The sequence below is a fragment of the Oncorhynchus keta genome, chromosome 20, assembly GCF_023373465.1.
Source record: "Oncorhynchus keta strain PuntledgeMale-10-30-2019 chromosome 20, Oket_V2, whole genome shotgun sequence".
In the NCBI taxonomy this organism is placed as follows: Eukaryota; Metazoa; Chordata; class Actinopteri; order Salmoniformes; family Salmonidae; genus Oncorhynchus; species Oncorhynchus keta.
Genome location: NC_068440.1, coordinates 18,843,139 through 18,859,398, shown reverse-complemented (window position 1 = coordinate 18,859,398; position 16,260 = coordinate 18,843,139). Strand labels below are relative to the sequence as shown.

The 16,260-nt window shown below is 41.3% G+C and overlaps 1 protein-coding gene across 3 annotated transcripts in view; it reads right to left on the bottom strand.

The window, feature by feature from the left end:
• Positions 1 to 14,468, bottom strand: part of LOC118377218 (septin-7-like) — a 51,194-nt gene extending 36,726 nt beyond the window's left edge. For 2 of the 3 annotated variants that reach the window (XM_052472233.1, XM_052472234.1), the window contains exon 1: positions 7,273 to 7,420. In XM_052472233.1, the coding sequence (XP_052328193.1) occupies positions 7,273 to 7,396 (124 nt within the window). In that variant the 5' untranslated portion in view covers positions 7,397 to 7,420. Of the gene's footprint in view, positions 1 to 7,272; positions 7,421 to 13,671; positions 13,674 to 14,247 lie in introns of those variants that run through there. The other variant, XM_052472235.1, reaches the window with a different exon arrangement.
• Positions 14,469 to 16,260: the final 1,792 nt, after the last annotated feature.

Below are 16,260 nucleotides of genomic sequence, written 5' to 3'. Positions count from 1 at the left end.
GAGGTTCTTGAGTGTGTTCTAAAAATTAAAAATAATAGCGATTCCGTATCACATTGGGTGAGGTAGGTTTCCGGAAGGTATAAACAAATTAAAAATCGAAAAGAGATTGAAAGTAAATATGGGTCCAGTGAGTGTTTGGGACGCGCCGATTCAGACGATTAGCAGGCCTGTGCTAACAAGCTAACAGTTCGTAGGCCGGGGCTAAACAAGGTAGCAGTTAGCGGACCGGAGCTAAACAAGCTAGCAGTTAGCAGGCCGAATTAGCAAGCAAGGAGATAGCAAGGGCTAGAGAGTTAGCCTTTGGGGGACGTCGCGATGGGGTGAGTCTGTTTATTCCTCTTCATGCGGTGACATCGATAGACCGGTCGTGGGCCCAGGTATTGTAGCCCAGGAGTATGCTACGGTGGTAGCACAGGTGCTCTGGCCGGGCTAGCTTCAAGCTAAGTGGGTGGAAACGCTAGCCAGGAGTAATCATCCGGGGTTGCGGTTTAGCTAGATAGCTAGTTGTGAAGATCCAGCTGAAAAATTTTCCGTTTGCAGTGGGAATCCGGGGATGAACAATAAATAGGTCCGTTATGCTCTGGTTAGAGTCGCGTTGTTCGAACTGGCGAGAGCTTTCCGAGCTAAAGGTTAGCTGATGACCGGTTAGCTGAAGACCTCTAGCATAGCTGGTGGCTAGCTGGCTAGCTTCAGTTGAGGGGTTTCGGTTCCAAAGTAAATATAAATACTTTAGGAAAAATAGCTACATTGGGTGAGGCGGGTTGCAGGAGAGTATTTGGAAGCTTAGGTTTTAGCTAAATGTTTTTAAAGAGATATGCGAAGAAAAATATGTAAAAACGAAAAAGAAACGATATATACAAGGGACACGACACGACAGGACGACTTACTGCTACGCCATCTTGGATCAACAATCCCCAATTCAAAGGAATTGCAACCCTCTGCATGCACAGTGCATTCTTCCATCACATGTACAGCTGATTCTCAAGAGCTTGCACACGAATGAGATGCTATTGAGCCCACACTACTACACTGTCTGAGCCAAGGACAACATGCTTTCTGGTAAATTTTGATTACAATACTGGGTGGGGTGAATAGTTTTTATATCACATGGATGATTTTTTGTTACCGAGTAAATAGTAGCCTACAGTGTGTTTAAACAAATTCTAACTTGTTAACAATTTCTGCTAGTTAGTTTTTGCTACCATGTGGTTTTTAGCTTGCTTGAGCCTGCTAACTGAGGAGTATTAATTCACCTGTTTCCATACATCTTTCATTTTAAGACATTTATCTTACAAGGGAGTTGTTTAATCTTTTTTGTATATATTTTTTTACACTTTTTATCAAATCTTTACAGGAAAATGCCACGGCACTATCTGACGTGTGGAGACATTTCACTGCAGCTAATGTAGAAGGAAATTATGTGTACATTTGCAAATACTGTGTCAAATCATATGTGAAGAATGCAACAAAGATGCAGAATCATCTGGCCAAGTGCACAAGGTTCCCTCAGCGCTCACAACAAGCAACCTCTGACAAAAGTCCCTCTACTTCTATTCGAGGTGAAAATGATGAATCAGACACCTTATCAATAGCAACAGCTCATGGTCCTCCTGGAATCAGAAGGTTTTTTTTACTCAATGGAGGAACGTAGTCATTGAAATCTCCACCCCTCAAACATTATTCTACAAGAGCACAAACAAGGGACAACAGACACACTGGTCTCTACATTGCAGATGAGTTGAAGGCAGTCAATGACCTTGGACCACAGAAGGAATTTGCACTGGTGACAGACAATGCTGAGAACACGAAGGCTGCTTGGTTTAAACTGGAGGAGGCCTACCCTCACATTACACCCATTGGCTGTGCTGCTCATGCATTGAATCTGCTCCTCAAGGACATCATGGCACTGAAAACAAGGGATACACTCTACAAGAAAGCCAAGGAAATTGTTAGGTATGTGAAGGGTCATCAAGTTGTAGCAGCAATCTACCTCACCAAGCAAAGTGAGAAGAATAAGAGCACCACATTGAAGCTGCCCAGCAAAACCCGTTGGGGTGGTGTTGTCATCATGTTTGACAGTCTCCTGGAGGGGAAGGTGTCTCTCAAAGAAATGGCCTTATCACAGTCTGTCGATATGGACAGCCGCATCAAGAGGATCCTCCTGGATTATTTATTTTGGGAGAGAGTGGTAAGCAGCCTGAAACCTAAACCTATGCACAGATTGAGGGAGACAATGCCATCCTGTCTGTTGTTCAGACTCTGCTTTCAAATGTAAGAGAAGAAATCTGTACTGCCTTGCCCACTTCACTGTTGCTCCAAGCAGAGGAAACAGCAGTTCTGAAATGCATCAAAAAGTGTGAAGTGTGCAGAGTACATGTTGGACCCCAAGTATGCTGGCAAGAGCATCCTGTCTGGTGCAGAGATCAACAAGGCCTATGCTTCATCACTCCCGTATCTCGCCACCTTGGCCTGGATGAGGGCAAGGTTCATGGTACACTTCCAAGCAAGGGCTTTGGGATGGAGCTGCAATATGGCAGTCTTGCCAACATATCTCATCAGCCACCTGGTGGAAGGGACTTTGTGGATCTGAGGCTCTTTCCCCTGTTGCCTCCATCATCCTCCAAATCCCACCAACATCAGCCACCTCAGCACACAACAGGCTGACCAACACAAGGGTTGAAAAATTGGTGGCCATCAGGGCAAATGTTTAGCTTTTTGAGCCTGACAACAAGCCATCCTCAACAAGGTTGGAAAGTGACAGTGAAGATCATCCCATGTGAAGAGTCATCTCATTTAATTAAAAAGGTCAATTCGTAACGAAATAAAAATATATATATATTTCTATTGGAAGGATTTAATCATATTATTATTAAGGTACAAGGTTTATGTTTGTCTCCATATGATATGGCAAATATAATATTATAATATAATATTAATATAATATTTCCAATGTAAAAATCTACATTTAAATGGTATTAATATTAATTTGCATATTTTTCAGTTAATTCCCATATACAGTTGCAAGAAAAAGTATGTTTGGAATTACCTGGATTTCTGCATAAATTGGTCAAGAAATGTAATCTGATCTTGATCTAAGTCACAACCATAGACAAACAGTATGCTTAAACTAATAACACAAAATGTTTGTCTGTATTGAATACATAATTTAAAAACATTCACAGTGTAGGTTGGAAAAAGTATGTGAACCCCTAGGCTAATGACTCCAACAGCTAAATGGGGTCAGGAGTCTCCTACCCTGGAGTCCAATCAATGAGACGACATTGGAGACGTTGGTTGGAGCTGCCCTGCAATATAATTTTTTTTTAAAAACACTGATTTCGCTATTCACATGAAGCATTGCCTGATGTAAACCATGCCTCGAACGAAAGATCTTAGAAGACCTAAGATTAAGAATTGTTGACTTGCATAAAGCTGGAAAGGGTTACAAAGGTATCTCTAAAAGCCTTGATGTTCATCAGTCCACAGTAAGACAAATGGTCTATTATTGAGAAAGTTCAGCACTGTTGCTACTCTCCCTAGGAGTGGCCGTCCAGAAAAGTTGACTGCAAGAGCACAGCGCAGGAAGGCTCAATGAGGTTAAGAAGAATCCTAGAGCGTCAGCTAAAGACTTACAGAAATCTCTAGAACATGCTAACATCTCTGTTGATGAGTCTATGATACCTAAAACACTAAACAAGAATGATGTTCCTGGGAGGACACCACGGAAGTAGCCACTTCTGTCCAAAAAACAACATTACTGCACGTCTGCAGTTCACAAAAGAGCACCTGGATGTTCCACGGCGCTACTGGCAAAATATTCTGTGGACAGATTAAAATAAAGTAGTGTTGTTTGGAACACACATAACACTATGTGTGGAGAAAAATAGGAACAACACACCAACATCCAAACCTAATCACAATTGTAAAGTATGGTGGAGGTAGCATCATGGTTTGGGATGCTTTTGATGGAAAAATGAATTCCCATGTTTATCAAGACATTTTTGCAGGAGAATGTTAGGCTATCTGTCCACCAATTGACGCAACAGGACAACGACCCAAAACACAGAAGTAAATCAACAGAATGGCTTCAAAAGAAGAAAATAGGCCTTCTGGGGTGGCCCAGTCAGAGTCCTGACCTCAACCCCATTGAGATGCTGTGATAAGACCTCGAGATTGGTTCACACCAGACATCCCAAGAATATTGCTAAACTGAAATAATTTTGTAAAAAGGAATGGTCCAACATTCCTCCTGACCGTTGTGCAGGTCTCATCCGCAACTATAGAAAACATCTCGTTGAGGTTTTTGCTGCCAAAGGACGGTCAACCAGTTATTAAATCCAAGGGTTCAGTGTGTTCAATAAAGACATAAAACGTATAATTGTTTGTGTGTTAGATTAAATCAGACTGATGGTTGTGACCAAGATGAAGATCAGATTATGACCAATTTATGCAGAAAGAGAGGTAATTCCAAAGGGTTCAAACTTGTTTTTTTGCCACTGTATTCCCGTTAATTTCCACTTAGTGTCCACTCTGAATATTCCCCAAAATGTACAACCCTAGGGCAACTAAACGTTTTGTTTCTGGTATTTATTTTTAAATAGTCAGGGTTACAGAATATTAAATTGAGCAATATACCACATTACTTCAGACTAGTAATACATGTGATGTTTTAGAAAAATTCTTAAGCATGCTCAGTTTGTATTTCTTTGTGTATTTACGCAACACAAAAATACTTGGGCTGGCAGATTCTTTATTTTTAATCTACCTGCCACAGTGGATGGTATACAAAAGTTTGCTTTACGCCCAGTCTACAAACATTCGTTGTGATTGGTCAACAGTGCTACTCCTTGGAGTGGGAACTACAGACTGGATTCTTCAATGAAATTTTTGTCGTCATTCAACATTTTGTTTTCACTTGAGAAATTCTGCAAGAACCATCTTAGTTACATTCAAAGTCGGAAGTTAGCTTGGAGTCATTAAAACTTATTTTTCAACCACTCCACAAATTTCTTGTTAACAAACTACAGTTTTGGTAAGTCGTTTTGGACATATATTTTACATGACAAGTAATTTTTCCAACAATTGTTTATACTGATTATTTCACTTTCACAATTCCAGTGTGTCAGATGTTTACATACACTAAGGTGACTATGCCTTTAAATAGCTTGGAAAATTCCAGAAAATTATGTCATGGCTTTAGAGGTGGAGGTGTACCTGTGGATGTATTTCAAGGCTTACCTTCAAACTCAATGCCTCTTTGCTTGACATCATGGGAAAATCAAAACAAAAATCAGCCAAGACCTCAGAACAAAAAAATTGTAGACCTCCCCAAGTCTGGTTCATCTTTGGGAGCAATTTCCAAAACGCCTGAAGGTACCACATTCACAAACAATAGTACGCAAGTATAAAAACCATGGGACCACGCAGCCGTCATACCGCTCAGGAAGGAAACGCGTTCTGTCTCCTAGAGATGAAAGTACTTTGGTGCGAAAAGTGCAAAACAATCCCAGAATAACAGCAAAGGATCTTGTGAAGATGCTGGATGAAACAGGTCCAAAAGTATCTATATCCACATTAAAACGAGTCCTATATCGACATAACCTGAAAGGCTGCTCAGCAAGGAAGAAGCCACTGCTGCAAAACCTCCATAAAAAAGCCAAACTACGGTTTGCAACTGCACATGGGGACAAAGCTTGTACTTTTTGGAGAAATGTTCTTTGGAGGAAAAAGGGGGAGGCTTGCAAGCCGATGAACACTATCCCAAACGTGAAGCACGGGGGTGGCAGCATCATGTTGTGGGGGTGCTTTGCTGCAGGAGGGACTGGTGCACTTCACAAAATAGATGGCATCATGAGCGGGGGAAATTATGTGGATATATTGAAGCAACATCTCAAGACATCAGTCAGGAAGTTAAAGCTTGGTCGCAAATGGGTCTATTAAATGGACAATGACCCCAAGCATACTTCCAAAGTTGTGGCAACATGGCTTAAAGACAACAAAGTCAAGGTATTGGAGTGGCCATCACAAAGCCCTGACCTCAATCCTATAGAGGATTTGTGGGCAGAACTGAAAAAGTGTGTGCGAGCAAGGAGGCCTACAAACTTGACTCAGTTCACCTTGTATCTGGAGCATCTGCATTTGTGGATTCGATTACAGGCTCAAAATGGCCAGAAACAAAGAACCTTCTTCTGAAACTCGTCAGTCTATTCTTGTTCTGAGAAATGAAGGCAATTCCATGCGAGAAATTGCAAAGAAACTGAATATCTGGTACAACGTTGTGTACTGCTTCCTTCACAGAACAGCGCAAACTGGTTCCCTGAGCCGCCTCTTCACTGTTGACGTTGAGACTGGTGTTTTGCGGGTACTATTCAATGAAGCTGCCAGTTGAGGACTTGTGAGGCATCTGTTTCTCAAACTAGACACTCTAATGTACTTGTCCTCTTGCTCAGTTGTGCACCGGGGCCTCCCACTTCTCTTTCTATTCTGGTTAGGGCCAGTTTGCACTCTACTCTGGCCAAGACTTATGGAACAGAGAGAACAGTGGAGTGGAGAATGGCAGGGATGTAATGGTGCCTGCATCCTCAGTCTCTCTCTTTCCCTCCATCCCGCTCTCCCTTCAGCTGTTCAGGCTCCAACTCTGGCTGCATGAATGGAATTACAGGAAACCTCCCACCCACAATCCAAAAGGCACACCACACTCACACACCCTGCGCACACAAACACACACCACGGAGGAAATAAACCCTGACTACCCTCCATTGCTGAAGCACATTTGTTTAAAATATGGTTTCTTTGAGTCCCGCTTTACATGCAAGGCAAGTTATCCTAACTCAAGAGAAAGCATCGCTTATGCATTTTAACAGCCAACTGCCAGCACTGTAGCATGATAAAGTTCCTGACTGAAATGTAATACTGCTGGACTGGAAGCATGAACGTCTATGGCAGACAGCCATATGTAGGCTATATTACATATCCACATCATTCAAACAGGGACTGCATCCCAAATGGCACCCTATTCCCCACATACTACACACTCTGGTCAAAAGTAGTGCAATAAATAGGGAATAGGGTGCTATTTGGGACGAAATGGAGCCTCTATAACGGCAATTTTCATGCATACTTCGCTGATTCATAAAGTAATATGCACAGCTTTTTACACAGCAGTAAATCCTCCATCTGTTTTCCCAGATACATATCAGGTCATTTTTTCTGTTCTGTGGAGTCGCATTTAGAAAAAAGGACATAAAATGTGGTGCAAATATCTCTACTCACCCACGACCATGAGAGTGAACTCGAAGCCTCTCTTGACGGACTTTCTGTACACTTGGTTTGGGAGATTGGCAAAGCCCACATAACCTTCCAGGAGCTTCTCTTGCTGTAAACATAAACCAAACATGAATGCTCTTCCAAACTGTCCGGGCAGGTAACAACGCTAAACTAAAGACTGGATATACTATTGACTTCGCCACAGTAGCTGTGATACCACTGGCCTATAAAAAAAACGGTTTAAAAGTTAATGAATTGACAGGTACAGGATATAAAAATATAGCAACATGTTAGGGCTGAGCAATATGAACAAAATATAATATCATAGTATTTAAAATTATAATTAGTGTGACTATTATGTTTTTTAATAATAAAAGTTGCTTTAGTAGTGGGTGACCCTACGGTGGCAACACATACACTACCTGTCAAAAGTTTTAGAACACCTAATCATGCAAGGGTTTTTCTTTATTTTACTATTTTCTACATTGGAGAATAATAATGAAGACATCAAAACTATGAAATAACATATGGAATTATGTAGTAACCAAAAAAAGGTGTTAAACAACTCAAAATATATTTTACATTTGAGATTCTAAAAAGTAGCCACCCTTTGCCTTGATGACAGCTTTGCACACTCATGGCATTCTCTCAAACAGTTTCATGAGGTAATCACCTGGAATGCATTTCAATTAACAGGTGTGCCTTGTTGAAAGTTAATTGTGGAATTGCTTTCCTTCTTAATGCATTTGAGCCATCAGTTGTGTTGTGACATGGTAGGGGTGGTATACGGAAGATGGCCCTATTTGGGAAAAGACCAAGTCCATGTTATGGCAAGAACAGCTCAAATAAGAAAAGAAAAATGACAGTCAATCATTACTTTAATACATGAAGGTCAGTCAATCCGGAACATTTCAAGAACTTTGAAAGTTTCTTCCAAGTGTAGTCGCAAAACAAATCATCAAGCGCTATGATGAAAATGGCTCTCATGAGGACATAATTTGTTTTTCAACAGGACAATGACCCAACACACCTCCAGTCTGTGTAAGGGCTATTAGACCAAGAAGGAGAGTGATGGACTGCTCAGATGACCTGGCCTCCACAATCACCCGACCTCAACCAAATTTAGATGGTTTGGGATGAGTCAGACTGCAGAGTGAAGGAAAAGCTGCCAACAAGTGCTCAGCGTATGTGGGAACTCTTTCAAGACTGTTGGAAAGGCATTCTAGGTGAAGCTGGTTGAGAGAATGCCAAGAGTGTGCAAAGTTGGCAAAGGGTGGCTATTTGAAGAATCTCAAATATATTTTGATTTGTAGCATGGTTATTACTACATGATCCCATGTGTTATTTCATAGTTTTGAGGTCTTCATTATTATTCTACAATGTAGAAAATAGTACAAAAATGTGTCGGTGTTCTAAAACTTTTGACCAGTAGTGTACATTCTATCTGATTTTAATGGGTATTTCTCCATTCTGATTGTTTTATGCTGTTCCATTCAACCAAAAATAATGTTTAGCATTTATCCATTTCCTGCACTCATTTGAGATCATTTCCACACTGCCAGGTAGGGCTGCACGTTAAGGGCAAACAATCTAAGCCTTATTTTTAACCAAATGTGGCTATTGCGATTTGACTTGCAATTTCGAGCAACACACGGGTGAACTGTTGGAATAATGGAAATGGAATGATTATTAGAATTCTATAATTAGAATATAATACTGGGCACTTTGAATACAGTGTTGTTTAACATGACAACAAATTAAAATGGCTGGGATGTTATTGTGACAGGGTAGGAAACAAAGTGTTGTGTTTCCTAGGGGATCTATAATCTTTGACTACATTGAATGTTCTCTCTTAGCTACTTCATCTAGCTAGCTAACATACTCATGCTTTGCGTATTCCTCTTTTGATTTATAAGATAATGTTGCACAAACATGCTGATTTAGGTCTACACAAATAACTGGTATTACCAAGCTGTATAGCTAGTTACGTATACTATGACTCAGTACGTTTATTATAGCTAGCCAGCTAGCTAGCGATTAGCAGCTAACAAGATTTCGGCCCAACTTGCTAAGACAAACTAGCTGTTTGCAGATGTAAGAAACAAACTAATAGTGTAATTATAGAACGCTAATGGATTTATATTAAGTAAAGTGAAAACAGCATCGTTGTGATCAACATTGTTGTGTTGACCATGCAGATTGAACGTAAGTGTATCGTGGTTGACGAACAACAAATGCGCTCCTGAAGTGACAGGGGGCAGGGCTAGATCTGTGTGGAAAGCAGCATGGAGAGAGACGGAGAGAGATGAAAAAAGCTTTGGCTGTGTACAGACTCAGTGAGCATAACCCTGCTATTGAGAAAGGCCACCGTAGGCAGACCTGGGTCTCAAGAGAAGACAGGCTATGTACACACTGCCCACAAAATGATGTGGAAACTGAGCTGCACTTCCTAACCTCCTGCCAAATGTATGACCAGATTTGAGACACATATTTCCCCCTTTATGCTTATTTATTTTCCCTTTTGTACTTTAACCATTTGTACATCGTTACAAAACTGCAAATATATACATTATATGACATTTGTAATATCTTTATTATTTTGGAACTTCTGTGAGTGGAATGTTTACTGTTCATTCTTATTGTTTATTTCACTTTTGTATATTATCTACCTCACTTGCTTTGGCAATGTTAACATGTTTCCCATACCAATAAAGCCCCTTGAATTGAGATGACTCAAGTAGCTGAGTAACCTATAAAAATGGATGTTACACACGGCGTATCACATTTAACAAACCAAACATTCAAATACCGTTTTAGAAGGTAAATTATAAACCCAAACCTGTCTGCATCAATACCGATATATAGTCAAATACGGTATACCGCCCAGCCCTACAACATGGACCCAATCATTCATCAGATAATCGATTGAATTCATAAGCCCAATCTAACATTCTCATCTCCTAACATCATCAAATAAGTCAATATTATAGCCTAAAGGTATGGTACAGTGGACTGACGCTAGGCCATCAGTCTCAATAATACTTACAGCTTAGTTGGAGAGTGAAGATCAGGATGGTTGATAGTGAGGTGGTGGTGGAAGAGGGGAGATGCAGAATGATTCACAGTCCGCGGTAAACAGGACGATCACCACACCATAAAGGAAAGAAATGAGAAACAGTAAATCAGCTAACACAGACAAATGAGTCCACCATTCATCATGTGTCAGAATAACACATTCATGCCTGCTTGCAGATAAAAGCACAGAAGGACTAACTCACTTTGACGCCGTTTCAATGTGCAAGTGCCATCATGACCAAGAAATATGCCTACTCATTTAGTAGTCAGAAAGGCATAGCTTCTGAGGTACAGTTTAACTTACTTGTAAGTCGCTCTGGATAAGAACGTCTGCTAAATGACTTAAATGTAATGTAATGTAACTTCTAGCTTTTACAGTGTACTGATAGGTCTTGCTATTCATTTTTTCCTATAGCACTCAATCAGATAAGATGATTGGTGGTGGTATGCATACTTTGTTTGCTTTGTTAATGCTAGTTCCTGCATCTTTCACCAAAAATTCAATTCGATCCGCCACAGGTATGAAAAAGTATTTTCTCACTCAGTTTCTTCATTCTACTTGAAGGGATTTTACCTGTTTTATAGGGCTAGGTTATTTGTCGTCAAATCCATGCATAAACACAGATGAATCAAGATTTACGAGCAGTCTAGTCTGGAACGGGGTTGTAGGCTCAGCTTCTTTTACAGCTCTCTGGCTGCCAGTAAAGTGCCATGAGAGCTCACATGAGTCTTTCCCTAAATAGGATAGCAGCCATTACTGAAGAGGAGTGTGGAGTCAGCAGGCAAACAATGTTCTCAGTTCAGAGAAGAAAAATCTTGTACTTGCCAAATGTAATGACAAACAAGTTAGGCTAAAGCAATAAGACAGCACATTTATACTTATAATTCAGCAATTCAACCTATTTATCATTCAAATGGCCTAATCCTCAATCCTACAACTCACTTGAGCTTCAGTTTGAGGAGTTATAACTAACTCAAATTTCCTACAGCTTTTTAGATCTGTATAGGAGAGCTGTCATTGGTTAATCCAGGAGTTTAGAGGTGTTGATACATCATTTCAGAGACTGATGTGAAAATGAAATCCTATTGGCTACAAACCCAGTCGTGTAATCTCATTGGCTGTCAGCCCCACGGGCCTCTTCCCACAGCTTTCAGTGTTGGAGAGACTGAAGAACGGCAGATAATCCTGAGTCAGTAGCTAGAGTCAGTCCTCACACTGACAAACAGCAGATTCCTATAATGTTGTCTCCCCAAAATCGTAAAGCCACCAATAGGGTGGCAAGAATTTAAGCATTCACTCAGGCTATCCCAGACCCTGAAAGTTATCCCAGACCCTGAAAGTTTGGCCAAAAACAGTGATTATTAAGCGGAGGACAAATTTTTGGCGATAAAGCACAACTCATAGCAAGAGGCTGTTCCTTCCAGCAGCTTCAGACAGATAGTTTTTCAGCTCATTGGCTATTAACGAACCACTTCCACAGAGGATCTGCCCCACCTAGCCTTCACTCAAGCTCATCGTCTTTGACGGTTTCAATGTTGAAATGCCAGGTGTGTGTGTGTGTGTGTGTGTGGTGTAGAAGTAGACAGATGTAGCATGCATCACAGCCCAAGCCACTTCCTCCTGATGTTATGTCTGTCAGTCTGCTCTGGAGCAGCAGCATCTGTCACGTACACAGTACGACTGTCAGTGGTGCCTGTCGCTGATCAGACACTTCATGGCAACCACAGCACATAGCTGAGACAGCAGCGTCATAATGCGCAACTCTTAGCTAGCTCCCACTGAGGAGAGAAACGTTTGATGTGCACTTCAGAGCCTTCCCTACTTTTCCACTAGTCCAAGGGTAAGGTCATAAAAGTTAACATCAGCTTATGAAACATATGCTACAGCTACTGCAACTTCCTGACTCATAGCAGGCATAAGCAGCTTGTTGAAATGTACTTAAGTCAGTCAGGTATTTTTCAAGGCAACACCCATGACATATTTCTAATACCATTGTCAAGGTTGGAGAGAGGGCCCAGCGCGGTGGACATCTGTGTCTTGGATGTTCACCTCAACCTTTACACAGTGGCTTTACCGCCAGGAAAGCAGCTTTGCTTCCTCCTTTAGGCCCTACCACCACTCTTGGCCAATGCATCGATACAGTAGGTGTCCGCTCTCATTGCTACATGCTCCCTTCAAGCAGAGTAGATGCGTAATTCTTCTTTGCTGGCGTTTGGTAAACTGCCGGAAGAGAAGTGGTGAGAGCCTGAAGTTAGAAAGAGGAGTGTTCAGCTAACCCCAGAGCAAGGCCTAGCACAGTACAATGATGTCATCTTGCAAATACTAGAGGAGGATACACGGTAGAGAATGTTGCTCTACTTCAGAAAGTCTGACCCCTCCCACGACCTTTCTTCATTTTCCCAGATCGTTCTTTATCAGACTAATAGTTTTGTAAACCTCTCCATCAGTCTGTCTGCCACACATGCTTTAGTGTTATAATCAGTCCATTTTTATTACTAAACTGTAATTTAGGAATAATGTTAAGTCTGAGTAAAACAGTCCTGAGAGTGAGGTGAAGAACAATCAGTGGTCGACATGGAAAGCTCCCTTCACTACATACCCAGTTCATCTGAGGCCAAATTCCAATTCTCTCCCACTTGAGTGTCAGCTGTGTCATCAGACATCCTGGCATTCCCAGGCCCCACAAAAAGTTAGTAGCAATAATGGAGAGACAGCAATTGTTCAATAACAATTGAGAGAGAAGGTGGAAAACAATTTATTTACTCAAACTAAAGTAATAACATTGCATGCATTCCATAGGGACGAGAGAACATTCACATGGTCTGTCGGTAGGTAGACTGTTGGGTTTCAATGCCGGTCTCTATACTCATAGCAAACCATCTCATGACAGATTCTACAGCTACAGGTCACAGAGGAATAACTGACAAGCAGAGTCACTCAGTATGAGCATCCACCATGCATTTACAACATTATTACCACAGTATTAATCAGTATGAGCATCCACCATGCATTTACAACATTATTACCACAGTATTAATCCAGTCTCATGTGAACCTATACAGGACTTCGTTTTCTAAAGGAGATATTGCAATCCAAGTAAAACATAGATGGGTTTTTGATTGACATTTTGACAGACAAACGAATGATGACGTATCTTGCTAGGTGTTTTTGAGGAAGTTTTGGTTCATAACAACTTTGCTCCAGGTTTCCCCCGCATTGATTCAATCCACTTGAATTAACTAATGACTAGTTATGTGATCAACACTGCCAGTTTCTGACATCTGAAACTAAGCAAGCTTCGTCGACTTTCTGGAATAGCAGCCATTCACAGCTCAGCAAGCGACGTCAACTATTCCATTGCAACCTACCTACCTAGCTAGCTAGTAGTAAAATGTTTTTACAACGTAATTGTTCTCTGCGCTAGTAGTTAGCTAACAAAACTAACGTTACCTAGTTAACTAGAAACGTAACTATTTATGATGCGCTTTTGTTGGGGTTGCCAACTTATCACAACTAGCATCTGACGAAGTAACTCAACTCATTAGACATTCTTCACACAGCATATTATTTAGCCAGTAATGAAATGCTCTGACTGTATCTCAACATGTTAACGATAGGTAGCTAATGTTAGCTATCGTTTGCTGGTACTGTACTAGCCGCCTGTGTGCCAGGTAACAAAGCCACTCAGTCGAAAAAACAACAAAGGAAATGCCAAAGTAACGTTACTCGCGGTCATTCTCCAGCGGTGTGTGAATGTATTTCAATGAGCCAATTAACTATCGTTTTTCTAGCTAGGTAACTAGTTAGCTAATTCTGACAAAGTTCTTTAGTAACAACTCCGAGGACGCAAAAACGATAGCAAAAGTTCCCGAATGAATTAAAACGGACAGAGTAAGAGAACTCACCCATAATATTGCCGTTCCGATGCACCTCACTAACCGATCTTGCACCGTTCGACATTCCCTTTCACGTACTCACGGGAGACCACAAAACTGTAAAGGTCGTACCCAACTTATTTCGCGTAATGTCAAAAATGTCAACTGTCTGCTGCATGTGGTGGAGACATAGAAACAGATAGAGGACTCTAGTCCCCAAAAGACTTCGTCTTCGCTGAGGTTTTATGGTGAACTATACACGCAAGTGTCTTGTCGCCACCAACTGGACAAGGGTGAAAATAAATCACAAAATGCAACTAAATTCCATACAGGGAATGGAAAAATAACATTAATCCACACAAACTACAAAATAAAATATATTCCCACTCAAATCAAATGTTATTGGTTGCATACACACATTTATCAGGTTTTATTGCTTGTGCTCCTAGCTCCAACAGTGCAGTAATATCGAGCAATAAGTCCGAAGTGTATATATATATATATATATTTACACGCACACACACACACACACACACACACACACACACACACACACTACAGTTCAAAAGTTAGGGGTCACTTAGAAATGTCCTTGTTTTTGAAAGAAAATCATTTTTTTGTGCATTAAAAAATCATATTGATCAGAAATACAATATAGTTTCTCAAACTAGACACTCTAATGTACTTCTCCTCTTACTCAGTTGTGCATCAGGGCCTCCCACTCCTCTTGCTATTCTGGTTAGAGACAGTTTGCTCTGTTCTGAAGGGAGCAGTACACATCGTTGTATGAGATCTTCAGTTTCTTGGCAATTTCTCACATGGAATAGCCTTCTCAGAACAAGAATACTGACGAGTTTCAAAAGAAAGCTATTTGTTTCTGGGCATTTTGAGCCTGTAATTGAACACACAAATGCTGACGTTCCAGATACTCAACTAGTCTAAAGAAGGCAAGTTTTGTTACGTATTTAACCAGCACAACAGTTTTCAGCTGTGCTAAAATAATTGCAAAAGGGTTTCCTAATGATAAATGTGCCTTTTTTCTCTCTACTATTATTCTGACATTTCACATTCATAAAATAAAGGGGTGACCCTAACTGACCTAAAACTGAATTTTTACTAGGATTAAATGTCAGGAATTGTGAAACTGAGTTTAAATGTATTTGGCTAAGGTGTATGTAAACTTCTGACTTCAACTGTATGTACAGCAATAGTAACCGGGTGGTATCCGGCTAGTGACGGTGACTAAGTTCAGAGCAGTGTGCTGGGTGGAGGCCGGCAAGTGATGGCTATTTAACAGTCTGATGACCTTGAGATAGAAGCTGTTTCAGTCTCTCGGTCCCAGCTTTGAAGCACTTGTACTGACCTCGCCTTCTGGATGATAGCGGTGTGAACAGGTTGTGGCTTGGTTGGCTGAGGACCTTGATGATCTTCTTGTCCTTCCTTTGACACCGGGGGCTGTAGAAGTCATGGAGGGCAGGCAGTGTACCCCCGGTGATGCATTGGGAAGAATGCACCACCCTCTGGAAAGACCTGTGGTTGCCATACCAGGTAGTGATACAGTCCGACAGGATGCTCTCAATGGTGCATCTGTAAAAGTTGTGAGGGTCTTAGGTGCCAAGCCAAATTTCTTCAGCCTCCTGAGGTAGAAGAGGCTCTGTTAGATGTTCTTCACCACGCTGTCTGCGTGGGTGGACCATTTAAAGATTGTCAGAGATGTGTACGCCAAAGAACTTGAAGCTTTTCACCTTCTCCACTGCAGCCCTGTCGATGTGGATGGGGGCATACTCCCTCTGCTGTCTCCTGAAGTCCACGATCAGCTCCTTCATTTTGTTGACATTGAGGGAGAGGTTATTTTCCTGGCACCCCTTTGCCAGGGCTCTCACCTCCTCCCTGTTGGCTGTCTCGTCATTGTTGGCAATCAGGCCTTCCACTGTTGTGTCATCTGCAAACTTGATGATGGAGTTGGAGGCGTGCGTGGCCACGCCGTCATGGGTGAACGGGGAGTACAGGAGGGAGCTGAGCACACACCCTTGCAAGGACCCT